At 45.5% G+C, this 14937-nt stretch overlaps 1 protein-coding gene across 1 annotated transcript in view; it reads right to left on the bottom strand.

Moving 5' to 3' along the window:
* LOC144698068 (uncharacterized) overlaps positions 1-14937 on the bottom strand; it is a 107983-nt gene that overhangs the window by 71735 nt on the left and 21311 nt on the right. Inside the window, 1 exon segment of the mRNA XM_078569994.1 lies at positions 10949-11052. Within this exon segment, the coding sequence (XP_078426120.1) occupies positions 10949-11052 (104 nt within the window).

The following is a 14937-nucleotide window of genomic DNA, read 5'->3' as shown; positions in this document are numbered from 1 at the left end:
ACTTGTCAGTGAGGGTCTGTAAATGAACAGAAATGTAAATGAGCAAGAAATGGTGTGGTCAGAGTGTGTCTGTACAGGAAGTAGAAATGGTCAGAGAGAGCCCTTGGTTAGTTATGGGAGATTTTGGAGTTGGATGGCATAGAGGGAGGAACATAGTGATAGGCTAAAGGGATAGATGGATCGAGAGAGAGAGAGAATAAAAGAGAGAGACCAAAAACTAATTGAAGAGGAGAAAATGAGTCAGATTCCATGTGGCAGATAAACAGAATTTTTTTTAAGTATATACTGCTTTGACAGTTAGTGGTCTTAGAAAAGAAAAAAGCAGCCGATGTCTGATCAGGAAAGAGGAAGCTGGTTGAGGAGCTGCAGTTAGTTTAACACAATCTCAGTAAATGGAGTGATACACAGACCAGCCTCCCATGCGGGTGAGCGGCAGCAGCAAGAACCATATGAAAACAGGAGATTGTGGAAGGTCCAGCAGTGTCAGGACCCGAGAATACAGGTCCGACAGAGGTTATTCAACCTATCAAGTCTGTACCAGCTCAAAGACTAACCCAGTTCATCTCGCTCCCCGTCTTTCTCCGTAACCCCCAGTTGTTAACCCTAACAAAGGCCTGAAAGGTTGACTCTTTCTCTCTCCACAGATGTTGCCTGAGCAGCTGTGTATTTCAAACATTTTCTGTTTGATCCTTGGGAAATGAGTTTGTTGAAGAAACAACCCCAACCACCTGCCCTCACGCATCAAATATAAAATTAGTAAACAAACACCGACCCCGCCAACCAATATAAAAGGAGTTTTGTTTTAGAAACAAATATTTCTGTACAAGCTTTTCATTCTTGGTGTATGGGCATTGGTAGCAAGTCGATTAATTATATTGCGCATCCCCAGTTAGTCTTTGTGCAGGTAATGATGGGCCACCTTCTCCTTGACCCACTGTCTAGTGAAGGTGCTTCCACAAGGTCATGACGTAAAATCCTGAGATCCACCATTTTCACTCTGCGATAAAGGAGCAGTGAGAATATGCACAAGACAGGATGGTGTGTGACTTAGATGGAAAGATGGGGATAAGGGTGTTCCCCAGCATCTGCTACATTTCTCCTTCTACGTGGCATAAACCTTAGGGTTTGGAGGTTCCATAAAAATTCCAGTTGTGTTGCTGATGTATAAAATCCTTCGTCATCACCTTGTCCCGTCTCCGTCTCTCTCTCCTCAGGTAGGGACACAGACCAGGTGGCAGGTTCCACTCCCGTGCACTTGCTGGCTGTATCAATTGAATTCATAATGATATATGGTTGGCGCCAATCATAATCGGAGCTCGGAATATGATTTTGTATTTAAGAACGCCATGGTTTAATGGCGCTGCAGTTACCCAGCATTCACCGAGAGGCAGAATATGCTCTATCTTCACTGCAGGAGATCATCGCGCAGGCGCATTTCCAGTCTATGGGCGGAGCATGCGCATTGTCAGGTTGTGGCCGGAGCATGCGCATTGTCAGGTTGTGGCCGGAGCATGCGCAGTTGCGGTGCTGGAAGGAGATTGTCGGATCAGGGAGGAGAGCAGAAGAAGAGTGGAGCCAGCGGGCAGGTGAAGGCGAATGGAACCGGCGAGCGGGTGGGACGCCTTCATAAATATACACTGCAGGCCTCAAACTACGAATAAGAAGCTTCCGATCCCGCGTTTGCTCCGTTTTGGCGACGGCGGCGTTTGTCACGATATCATGATTGATGCCATCTTTTTGCGATTTAACAACTCTGCGCATGCGCGGCTGCCATAATTATAGGGCCAATGGGCAGCAGTGCGCATGCGCAGTCTCCATCCTTTTAGGGGGCAATGGGCAGCAGTGTGCATGTGGATCCGCCATATTTATAGGGGGCAATGGGCAGCAGCTGTGACCACAGTTACAGCAATTAAAATTAGGAATTGTCAGCAATCCGGAATTAGAGAAAGTGAAGATATCTGGGGGGGACTGTGAGACTGGAGGAGATTACAAAGGAATGGATAAGAGTTTCAGCAGCAGATGAGCAGAGACTGGGCTGGAGTCGGACGATGTTACTGAGGTGGAAATAGGCGGTTTTGGTGATGATGTGGATATGTAGTTGGAAGCTCATCTTAGGGTGAAATATTTCACCATGGCTGTGAACAGTCTGGTTCAGTCTCAGACAGTTGGCAGGCAGAGGGATGGAGTCGGTGTCTGGGGACTGGAGTTTGTAGTGGGGACTGAAGACAATGTTCAGTCTTCCCAATATTTAAATGGAGGAAATTTATGTTCATTCAGGACTGGATGTCAGACAAGTCAGGACGGTGTATTAGTTGAAGGGGAACTTGGAGGTGACGGGGTTCACATACACCTGCTACCGGAAGATTTTGTCAAAGTTCTGGTTGAGTTGTAGAGATATAAAATCCCCCTGCTTTACCGGGTGCCTCTACCAGCTCTCTCATTCTTGCTCTCCTCCCCTCTTCCCAGAGGGTCCGGAGTCTTGTGTACACCCAGACCGGGTGGCAGGTTCCCTTACCTGAAGGACATTAGTGAACCAGTTGGGTTTTTATGACAATCCAGCAGTTTTCATGGTCACTTTTTTCTCGTGCCGGCCCCACAAATTCCCAGATTCATTCAGCTCAATTTCACAATCTGCCTTTGTGTTTTTGTGGGTTCTCTCTCTCTTTCCCTTTTCTCTGTTTTAAATCTATTTCACAGGGCTTTAGAAGAGGAGGATTTGCAGTTGGGAAACTGAAACCAAACATCACATCAGGATCTGACGGAGCCGCCCAATTTATCGTAACCTCAATATCATCAGATTTTGAACATGGAAGGAAAAAGCACCGTTTTCAGTGGGGAGAAACCGTACACGTGTTCTGTGTGTGGACGAGGCTTCGTCTGATCATCTGGCCTGTCAGAACATAAATCCTGTTACAGCCGAGAGAAACTATCGAAATGTGGGGATTGTGGGAAGGGATTCAATTACCCATTTGAACTGGAAGCTCATCGACACACTCACACTGCGGAGAGACCGTTCATCTACTCCCAGTGTGGGAAGAGACTCAGTCTCATCCAATCTGCTGAAGCATCAGCGAATTCACAGGGCAGAGAGACTGATTAGTTGTCCAGACTGCAGGAAGTGCTATATAAGTTCCAAAGACCTGATGTCCCATCAATGAGCTCACTCTAACAAGAGACATTTGACTTCCTAATCACTTGCTGTGCCTGTGGCACTCCACTCATCACATCTTGCCAGCCTGAAAAAGACCCATTTTCCCTCTTCTGCTTCCTATTAGCTAACTAATCCTCTATCCATGTGGATGTGTTACCCCTTCTCAATTCGGGACAAAATTAATAGTCATGTGAGTAAGCGTGGGCTAATTCAGGAACACCAGCATGGAATTGTTAAGGGAAAATTGTGTTTAATAAACTTGCTTAAGGTATTTGGAGAGGTAACAGAGTGGGTGACGAGGATGCTGTTGTTCATGTGGTGTACATGGACTTCAGAATGGAATTAGAGAATGTGCCGCATGACAGGCATGAGTAGAGTTAGCTCATGGAATAAAAGGGACAGTAGCAACATGGATACAAAACTAGCTGGGTATAGGAAACAGCGAGTCATGGTTAATGGATTTTTTCAGACTGGAATAAGGTTTATAGTGGAGTTTCCCAGGAGTCACTGTGAGGACTCCTGCTCTCCTGAACATATATAAATGACACAGACCTTGGTGTTCAGGCTCAGTTTTCAAATTTGTGGACGGAGTCTTGAGTGGGCACAGAGTGAATAGCGGCTTCCCTTCCCTGAAGGACATTAGTGAACCAGTTGGGTTTTTATGACAATCCAGCAGTTTTCATGGTCACTTTTTCCTCGTGCCGGCCCCACAAATTCCCAGATTTATTCAGCTCAATTTCACAACCTGCCTTTGTGTTTTAGTGGGTTCTCTCTCACTCCCCTTTTTCTGTTTTAAATCAGTTCCACAGGGAATTAGAAGGGGAGGATTTGCAGTCGGGAAACTGAAACCAAACATCACATCAGGATCTGACGGAGTGGCCCTATTGAACATGGACGGACAAAGCACCGTTCACAGTGGGGAGACACCGTGGAAATGTGGGGATTGTGGAATGGGATTCAGATTCCCGTCTGAGCTGGAAACTCATCGACGCAGTCACACTGGGGAGAGACCATTCACCTGCTCCCAGTGTGGGAAGAGATTCGCTCGATCATCCAGCCTGCTGACACACCAGCGAATTCACACTGGGGAGAAGCCGTTCACCTGCCCCGATTGTGGGAGTGGATTTACGCGATCATCAGGGCTGGTACAACACCAGCGAGTTCACACAGGGAAGAGACCGTTCACCTGCTCCCAGTGTGGGAAGGGATTCACTCGGTCAACCAACCTGCTGAAACACCAGTGAGTTCACACTGACAAGAGACCTTTTAAACGCCCAGACTGCGGGAAGTGCTACAAAAGTTCCGGGAACCTGATGTCCCATCAACGTGTTCACACTGACGAGAGACCATTCAGGTGCTCTCACTGTGGGACTCAGGCAATCATCTCAACTCACTGTACACCAGCGAATTCACACTGGAGAGAGACCGTTCACCTGCTCCAAGTGTGGGAAGGGATTCACTCGGTCATCCAGCCTGCTGAGGCACCAGCAAGTTCACAAAAAACTCGTAACATTGCGTGGATTGTCCTGTTAGTCTCATCCAGGACTGAACCATGTACATTTGGGTCTGTTTCTGTTGATGTTAGTAAACATCAGCCCAGTTCTAGGTGTTAATATTAAAAAAATATATATAATGTGATATAGTCAAATAAATCAGCTTTGTATGAAATACAGTGAGTTGAATCTTTTTAATATCTCTAACACAAGTTAGTTCCTTTTGAAGGGCTCTCCCTCTCCCCTGTCTCCTCCACCCTCACCTCCAACAACAAGTGTGAGGAGCTCATTGAGCTTCTTTGTCACTAAGATTGAGACAATCCGATCAGCTGCTTCTGCTGCTTCCCTCCCTCCCACTAGCCCACCAGGACAAACTGTCTCTAAAGTTCTCCTTGTCTGAACCCTGAATCCACATCTTCCTCCAGTTTCTATGGAGGTGTTGGAGAGGGTGCAGAGGAGGTTTACCAGGATGTTGCCTGGTCTGGAGGTTATTAGGTACAAGGAGAGATTGGAGAAACTCGGATTGTTCTCACTAGAGTGATGGAGATTGAGGGGCGACTGGATAGAAGTTTACAAAATTATGAGTGGCATGGGCAGAGTAGATAGTCAGAAGCTTTTTCCCAGGGTGGAAGAGTCAATTACTAGGGGACATAGATTTAAGGTGAGAGGAGAAAACTATAGAGGAGATGGGCGGGGTAAGTTTTTTACACAGAGGGTAGTGAGTGTCTGGAATTCGCTGCCAGAGGAGGTGGTGGAAGCAGGTACGATAGTGGTGTTTAAGAGGCAGCTTGACAAATACATGAATAGGATGGGAATAGAGGGATATGGACCCCAGAAGTGCAAAATGTTTTAGTTGATGGACAATATGATCGGCGCAGGCTTGGAGGGCCGAAGGGCCTGTTCCTGTGCTGTACTTTTCTTTGTTCTTTATTCTTTCTCTCCTATCTCCCCTCCTTCCCTCTCAGTGCTCATCTTGTCCATGAGACCCACCTCCTGCCCCATCGACTCTATTCCCACTAAACTACTGATCATCTAATTTCTCCATGTAGCTGATATTGTTAATGGTTCTCTCTTTCTCTCCTGGGACTGTCCCTCTTCACCTTTCAATGCATCGTCATCACCCATCCTAAAAAAAAATCTCTGATCCCCCACTTTTCAAACTGCCGCCCCATTTCCAACCTCCCTTTCATCCCTGAAGTCCTTGTACTTGGTGTCCCCCAAGGATCTATCCTTGGCCCCTCCTATTTCTCATCTACATGCTGCCACTCGGTGACATCATCCAAAAGCACTGTGTTAGTTTTCACATGGACACTGACAACACCCAGCTCTACCTCACCATCATCCCTCTCCATTCCTCCACTGTTACTAAATTATCCAACTGCTTATCCCACATCCAGCACTGGATGAGAGAAATTTCCTCCAATCAAAATTGGGAATACCAAAGCCATTGTCTTTGGTCACCACTATAAATTCTGTTCCCTAACTACCGAGTCCATCCCTCTCCCTGGGAACTGTCTGAGGCTGAACCACACTGTTCACTATCTCGGTGTCATATTTGACTCCAAGATGAGTTTCTGACCACATATCCACACCATCACTAACACCAGATATTTCAATCTCCATAACGTCGCCTGTCTCCACCTGACCCCAGCTCATCTGCTGCTCAAATCCTCATCCATGTCCGTGTTACCATTAGACCTGATGATTCCAATACATTCCTGGCCGGCCCCTCACATTCACCCCATCCCCTCACAGAATCATGAGATCATCCAAAACTCTGTGCCTGTGTGTTCTCACCTCAAATCCTGTTCACCCATCACCCCTGTGCTCATATTCCCACATTGGCTCCTGGTCAAGCAATGTCTCCATTTTAAAATTGCACACTTGTTTCAAATCCCTCCATGGCCTCATCCCTCTCTATCTGTCTAATCTCCAGTCCTACAACCCTCCTAGATTTCAGCACTCATCCTCCTGGCCTCTTTGACATCCCTGATTTTAATTACTCCACCACTGATGGCCGTGCCTAGGTGTGAAGCTTTGAAATTCTCTCCCTCAACTTCTCCACCCCTTCACCTCTCTCTCCTGATTAAAGATGTTTGTTAAAATTTACCTCTTCAATCACGGCTTTGTCCATTGACCCTAATATCGCCCTATGTGACTTGTCAGTTTTTTCTTTATGAAACTCCTCTGAAGCACCTTGTGATGTTTTATACAAGTTGTTCCTGTTTCATGACAGCCAGTTTGTGCACAGCAAGATTCCACAAACAGCAATCAGACTAACTGATTAATCTAGTTTTTTTGGTGCTGTTAGTTAAAGCACAAATGTTGGTCCCACTGCACCAGGATAACTCCCCTGTGGACAGGATGTGGAGTTGTTGAGCTCTCCTGAGCTGAGAGTGGAGCTGATTGAGCTGTCGGGCCTGCAGTGTACCTTGAAGAACCACTGTCTGGGATCTTACCTCTTAATCCGCTGTCTAGGATCTTTCCTCTTAATTCACTGACTCCCAGCTGAAGTTGTTGCTGCAGTTAAATAGTTAACTTTGAATATCAATCCCAACTTAATCTTCGGAGCAAAATCTGCAACTTTAAATCAGCTGTCAAAAAGAAAGAAAATTCATGCTAATGCATTTGGGGAGGGCAAACAAAGCTGGAGAATACACAATAAACAGGAGAATATTGGGAGGGGTAGAGGAAGTGAGAGACCTCGGAGTCCATGTCCACAGGTCCCTGAAGGTGGCAGGACAGGTGGATCAGGTGGTAAAGAAAGCATATATTTATCAGAACTCACCATACACCAGCACATTCACACTGGGGAGAGGCCATTCACCTGTACAGAGTGTGGGAAGGGATTCACTCAGTTATCCAGCCTGCTGAGACATGAACAAACTCACACTGAGGGGAGGCCATTCAGCTGCTCCGAGTGTGGGAAAAGATTCACCCATTCAAACAACCTTGTGAGACACCAGCGAGTTCACACTGGAGAGAAGTTGTTCAGCTGCTCTGAGTGTGGCAAGAGATTTACTCAGTCATCCCACCTACAGACACATCAACAAATTCACACTGCCGATTGGCCTTTTAAATGCTCAGACTGTGAGAAGTGATTTAAAATTCCAGTGAACTGATGTTCCATCAACGTGTTCACACTAACGAGAGACCGTTCAGGTGCTCTCACTGTGGGACAGGGTTCAGGTGGTCATCTCAACTCACTGTACACCAGTGAATTCACACTGGAGAGAGGCCATTCACATGCTGGCCATTCACATGTGGGAAGGGATTCACTCAGTCACTAAGCTGCTGAGACACCAGCGAGTTCACAATTAACAAGTGATTGGATTTTGCTGTGAATCACATCCAGGTCTGAACCATGTTCATTGGGGTCTGTTTCTGCTGATGGTAATAAACTCCAGCCCAGTTATAGGGATTTATATTCTGTATAACAATCAGATTTGTGTTAAACACATGGTGTATTGAGTCTTTTTTAATATTGCTAACACAAAATAGTTCCTTTTGAACATAGGAACATGTCTCAGGACATTGGGACAGCAATGAACAAACTCAGGGGAATATTGGATACAGAGGCAAAACATGATATTCTTTCTCCATGTGACCTGTCTCAGAATTCTCTCATCAAACAGACCATCAACATGAGAGGAATTGACATTTTAAGTCATTCCAAGAGGAAATTAGAGCCTGTAATTATCCAGGATGTTGTTCTGAAATTTACACTACCTCCAACTGTCACCAAAGCTGGCAATAGACAGCTCATTGTTCTAACTGTGTTGTAGCCTCTGTCCCAGATGTTGTTCAATGTAGATTTAATGTTCAGAGAAAGGGGTGAGATTGGATGGTTAAAACCCCTCACAGGCTATGGAGGGTGATGTTGACTTGAATGTGCCAAAAACAGTGTTCTTCACAGGCACCAATACTTTATCCCCAGTATTAGTCACTTTGGTCGGTGTTGTCCACCTGATAGGACAGGATGTGTCCTCATGTGTCTGTTTGTATGAGTGCGGGTGTGTCCCTGAGTGTGGAAGTATGTGTAAATGTGTGTGGGTGTGGAGAGGTTGTCTGAGTCTGTGAGACAGACAGAGAATGTTTGCATGAGTCTCTGTGTGTGGTTGTCTGTGCTGCTTCTCATTAGCTATAACACAAACCTTCCTCTCCAAGCAGACAACATGGCTCCTGAGAATCCCATCCAGTGATGTAAATGGTACGATTCGGAGATCCTACATCCAGGGTGAAACCACAGGCTGACCGTGTGCTGTTTAAAACCTGACATCTACACAACCAGGCCCCACTTCTCCTGGAGCAACATGAAGTGTCTGCTGCTTTCCAGATCCATTCCTTTCCCCTCACCATTATCCTCAGATAGTTCACAAATTCCTTGTGTACAACATCCTCCAACATGCCTATGGTTTCCACTTTAAATATTTCCATCGGTCTTTTTCACAGACAGCAATGGGATTGCTGCTATCACAGGAATCAGTTCTGAAATACTGTCCCTCTGATCATTAGGCTCCCTGGAGTAATACACTGATCCAGATGTTCCCACCTAACACAAATCCATATCCCCATCTGAGTTCCAGATTTTAATGTGATGTCATTTCACCCCTTTAAACCTGATTCAACACACCCCCTCCACACACACTACAAGAGGTTGTCTTTGAGATCAGTTGTTCCTTTGTCACCTGGGTTGTTCTGAATGATGACAATATGAACCTTCTTCCTAACCTGTCCTAACCCTTAAAAGGGGGGAATGTGCCATTAACACACAGATGCTTCAAATTAATAATTCTGCTTAGTCTGACTGACATAATTAATTTACAGAAGGATTAGGGTATGGTCGAATGGACAGATGTCCAACGGGGACATAAGGGGACTTCTTGCTAATGTCGGGATTACAAGGTTAGACATTATTTTTACATTGATTTTTTTAACAATTTGCTGATTTTTGATGGAAAGGGAGACAGTGAGAAGGAGCTAGAAAGTCAAGGAGGTCAGAGGAAGTGCACTTGTGGTGTGGGGTGGGAGGGGAATAACAGAGGAACCAGGTTTGGATGCAGACCATTTTTACATAGGCATGATCGTACAGGATCGAAATTATAAACAAGGGCACACGGTTCATTCTGTAATCATGATCAATGCTGTAATGTCTACAAAATACTCGAAACGTACGGGAGAAACTTGTATCGATGAGATGTCTTTGGGGCTCTCCTGTATCCCCATATTTGTTGTTAATGGTGCTTTTCCATCACACAGCTGACTCATGTCGAGTGTTTTAGATTCTCCACAACACCCTTCTGTCGGTTCATTCACTGAAACCACGGACTCTCCTTGTTGTAACGGTGACATTCCCTGTCTGCCCGGTTATTTCTTGAAGTCAGTCAGCCCTTGAATTGTTTGTACATTGTTTCATCATGTACCACCCAGCTGGCCAACAGTGCAGAGGCATTGGAGGAGGACGGTTTGGTCCACGTTGTTAGAGGCTGTGGACAGGCCGAGAAGGACAATGAGGGAGTTTTCCTTTGTCACATTCACATCGGGTGTCATTGGTGACTTTGGGAAGAGCTATTTCGATACTGTGACAGGGACAGAGATCTTATTGGAGGGATTTAAACATGGAGTTCTAGGAAATGTGGACATGGATTTGGGAGGTGATCAGGACCTTGGAGAGCGAAAGGAGGTGGGAGCTGGAGTGGGAGTTTAATAGGATAGTGGGGTCAAGTGTTGGTTTTATTGAGGACAGGTGATGATGGCAGATTTGAAGGAGAGATGGACAGTACCAGGAAAGAGAGAACTGTTAAAAATATCAGCGAACTTGGGGAAATTGGGTGATCAGTAGTTTAGAGGGAATAGGGTCAATGGAACAGGTGGTGAATCTCATAGACAAGTTGAGCACTGAAAGGGCATGAGGGGAGATGGGAGAGAAACTAAAGAAAGATGTGGGTTCAGGGTTCAGATAAGGGGGAGCGTTAGAGGCAGTTTGTCCCGGTGGGCTAGTGGGAGGGAGGGAAGCAGCAGAGGCAGCTGATCGGATTGTCTCAATCTTAGTGACAAAGAAGCTCCATGAGCTCCTCACACTTGTTGGAGGTGAGGATGGAGGAGACAGGGGAGAGGGAGAGCCCTTCAAAAGGAACTAATGTCTTAGGGATAGTAAAAAAAATCAATGTCATGTATTTAATAGAAAGCTAATTTATTTTATTTTTATCCAGAATATTAACACCGAAAACTGGGCTGGAGTTTACTAACATCAGCAGAAACAGTCCCCAATGTACATGGTTCAGTTTAAAATCACTGTTGTTACTCATGAACCTGCTGGTGTCTCAGCAGGTTGGATGACTGAGTGAATCCTTTCCCACACTCAAAGCAGGTGAACGGTCTCTCCCCAGTGTGAACTCGCTGGTGTTTCAGGAGGTTGAACGACTGAGTAAATCCCTTCTCACACACGGAGCAGGTGAAAGGCCTCTCCCCAGTGTGAACTCGCTGGTGTGAAATAAGGATTGGTAATCGCCTGAACCCAGTCCCACAGTGAGAGCACCTGAACGGTCTCTCGTCAGTGTGAACACGTTGATGGGACACCAGGTCCCCGGAACTTTTATAGCACTTCCCGCAGTCTGGACATTGAAAAGGTCTCTCCTCACTGTGAACTCGCTGGTGCGTCAACAGATGGGATGAATCAGTGAATCCCTTCACACATTCTGAACAGGTGAAATGCCTCTCTCCAGTGTGACCATGCTGGTGTCTCAGCAGGTTGGATGACTGAGTGAATCTCCCTTCCCACACTTGGAACAGATAAATGGCTTCTCCCCAGTGTGAATTCGTTGGTGCACAGTCAGATGAGATGATCGCCTGAACTCAGTCCCACAGTAAGAGCAGCTGAACAGTCTCTCGTCAGTGTGAACACGTTGATGGGACATCAGTTCCCAGGAACTTTTGAAGCAATTCCCACAGTCCAAACATTTATAAGGTCTCTCGTCAGTGTAAACTCGCTGGTGTTTCAGTAGGTAGGATGAACGAGTGAATCCCTTCCCACACTCGGAGCAGATGAACGGTCTCTCTGCTGTTTGACTGCACCGATGTCTTTCCATGCAATTGAATCCCTTCCCACAGTCCCCACATTTCCACGGTTTCTCCCTGTTGGGACTGAATTTATGTCCTGTCAGATTAGATGATTGGCTGAAGCCTTGTCCACACACACAACACGTGTATGGTTTCTCCCCACTGTGAATGATGCTTTTTTCCTTCCATGTTCAAAATCCGATGATATTCAGGCTACGATAAACTGTGCAACTCCATCACATCCTGATGTGATGTTTGGTTTCAGTTTCCTGACTGCAAATCCTCTCCTCCTAATATCCCGTGGAATTGATTTAAAACAGAAAAAGGGAGTGAGAGAGAACCCACAAAAACACAAAGGCAGGTTGTGAAACTGAGCTGAATGGATCTGGGAATTTGTGGGGCCGGCACGAGGTAAAGGTGACCACGAAAGATGCTGGATTGTCACAAAAACTCAACTGGTTCACTAAGGTCCACCAGAGAAAGGACCTTCTACACAGTCTGTGCCCATAAATTTCAAAATTGTGCCTGAACACTAAGGGCTAGGTCATAGAAGCAGGAGTCCTAACACTGACTCCTGGGTAAATCCACTTTCAACCTTCCTCCATTCTGAAAAATCATTACTCTCTGTTTCCTGTCACTCAGTTAATTTTGTACCCATCTTGCTGCTGCCCATTTTGTTCTATGAGCTATAACTTTGCTCACAAGTCTGTTATGTGGCACTTTACCTAATGCCATTTGGAAGACCATGTACACCACATTAACAGCATTACCATCATCAACCACACTGTTAACTCTTGAAAAACCTTAAGCAAGTTAATTTTAACATGATTTTCCCTTAACAAACTTGTGCTGGCTTTCCTGAATTAGCCCACAATTGCTTAATTGACTATTAATTTTGTCCAGAATTATCACTCCCAAGGCTAAACAGACTGGTCTGGTAGTTGCTGGGCTTATCATTACACCCTTTTTGAACAAAAGTGTATGATTTCCAATTCTCCTGTCCTCTGTAACCACTCATGGGTCTGAAGAAGATTGGAATAATATGGTCAGTGCCTCCACAATTTCCACACTGAATTCCCTCAGTATCCTTGGATACATCTCATCCAATCCTGGTGCCTTGTCAACTTTATCAGACAGCCTATATAATACCTTCTCCTTATCAATATTAAACACCACAAGTGTTTGAACTACCTCCTCTTTAACCATGACCTGTGCAGCATCATCTTCTTTGGTAAAGACAGATGCCAAATATTCATTTATACCTCATCCATACCCCCTGTCCCAATGGGTAAATCACCTTTGCTTAAATCCCTAATCAGCCCCTTTCTCCTTTTACCGGCCTGTTACTAGGTATCAGCCAGAGAAAGCGTTTTGATTTCCTTCCATGTTAGCTGCCAGTCTCTTCTCATACTCTCTCTTTGCTTCTCTTACTTTCTTTTTCCAATTTCTCTCTGAATATTCTTTCTTTATCCTGTCTCTCAGTTGTATTAGCCACCTGATATCTCTGTTAGCAGACTTATTCATCTTCATCTAAATCTCTTCTCTTATTTAGTGAGCTGTGGATATGTTAGCCATACCTTCCTCATTTGTAAGAATAAGTCATTACTATGTCTGATCTATTTCCTCTTTGAGGCAGCCCATTCCTCAATTACAGTTTCTCCTGCCAACCTCTGATTCCACTTTACTGGGTCAGATCCATTCTCACCCTATTGAAGTTGGCTTTCCCCGGTTAATTATTCTTTCTCCTACAAGTAACCTTTGCCCACAGACAGACAGGCCAACTGTTTACCTTCCAGATTTAAAGGCCGACGATATTCAGGTCCTCACGAATCGAGTGACTCTGCCAGATCTGAATTGATGTCTGATTTGAGTTTCCCATCTGTCAACCCTCCACTTCTAAGATCCAGTATCAGAAATTTACAAAAAACACTAACCGTCAGTCCAAATTAGAAATTGAGAAGAGACAAACATTTCTCTTGGTTTGAGTTTGCTGTGTGTAAATCCTCCCCTTCTAACCCCCTGTAAAAGGAGTTTCCAAAATCCATCCCTGTCAGTCCAGGATAGAAATGAACAACATTCTCTCCTCCTGCTATTTGGACCAGATGGCCGCGCATGCGCCCTGCTGCACATTGCCCCCTATAAAGATGGCGGTTGTTAACTCGGGCCTGTCTCCGAGAGGAGACGCGGGTCAGAGTTGTCCCCTTTCCATTGGGTGTAACCGCAGGACCGGTAGCTTCTTATTCAAGATTTCAGACCTTTACAGGGTCTTCATGAAGCCTCCCCGCCCCCTCCATCCCTCCCCAAACACCGGCTCCTTTTACCCGCCTGTGTTCGCCATTTCTCAGCGTCTTCCACCAGCTCCAGGTACCGATGGTACTGCGCATGCTCCAGTCGGAGATTGCAATGCGCATGTATCAGTCAGTGCCAGCTACTGCGCGTGCACGAGGACCGCCTGTCGTGAGGATAGAGCACATTCTGCCCCCCACTGAATCCTGGGTAAACGTACCGCCATTGAACGGCCTTTTCTGATAAGATAATTATGTTTTATTATCCGATGATGATTGGCGCCATAGGGCCAATATATAAAATTATGAATATAAAAACTAAAAGCTACTGCGGATGCTGGAAATCCAAAACAAAAACAGAATTACCTGGAAAAACTCAGCAGGTCTGGCAGCATCGGCGGAGAAGAAATCAGTTGCTCGGGGATCGCGTAACTATTTATCATTGAGGAGTCTCGTTCGTTATCGGAATTAACCAGACAAATCGCTCCACCAACTAAGAACGGCCATGCATAAAATTATGAATATTGATATGGCAACCATAGTGCACGGCCCCTCCACCATAGTTATGACCTGGGTGTAATTAACAACAGAACAAACCCTGACAGTGAGATCTGAACTCACTGGAGTCTCAGCAGCGGCGCAGACAAGTGATTTTTCTTCCCATACTCTGACTACTGACACTCTGTCTTGTCAGTTGGAATGTAGCAATTGTGGATCTAATCCTTTGACCTTCTAAAACTGGAGTGTTAGCAGGTGGGCAGTGAGCAAAGGGTTGCATACATGAAGTATCTGAATGGTCTCCCACAGGTATGACTGTGCTGCTGTGTCAGAAAATGGAATAACGAGGTGAATCCATTTCCACATTCAGCTGGTGTGATTTCATGGTGTGATTTTGCAACATGAGTTTCAGCTCACACTGGGATCTCAAACCCTTCTGAGAATGAGCTCT

Source organism: Cetorhinus maximus, chromosome 23, assembly GCF_964194155.1.
Source record: "Cetorhinus maximus chromosome 23, sCetMax3.hap1.1, whole genome shotgun sequence".
Classification (NCBI taxonomy): domain Eukaryota; kingdom Metazoa; phylum Chordata; class Chondrichthyes; order Lamniformes; family Cetorhinidae; genus Cetorhinus; species Cetorhinus maximus.
This window is presented reverse-complemented; position numbering and strand designations above follow the sequence as displayed.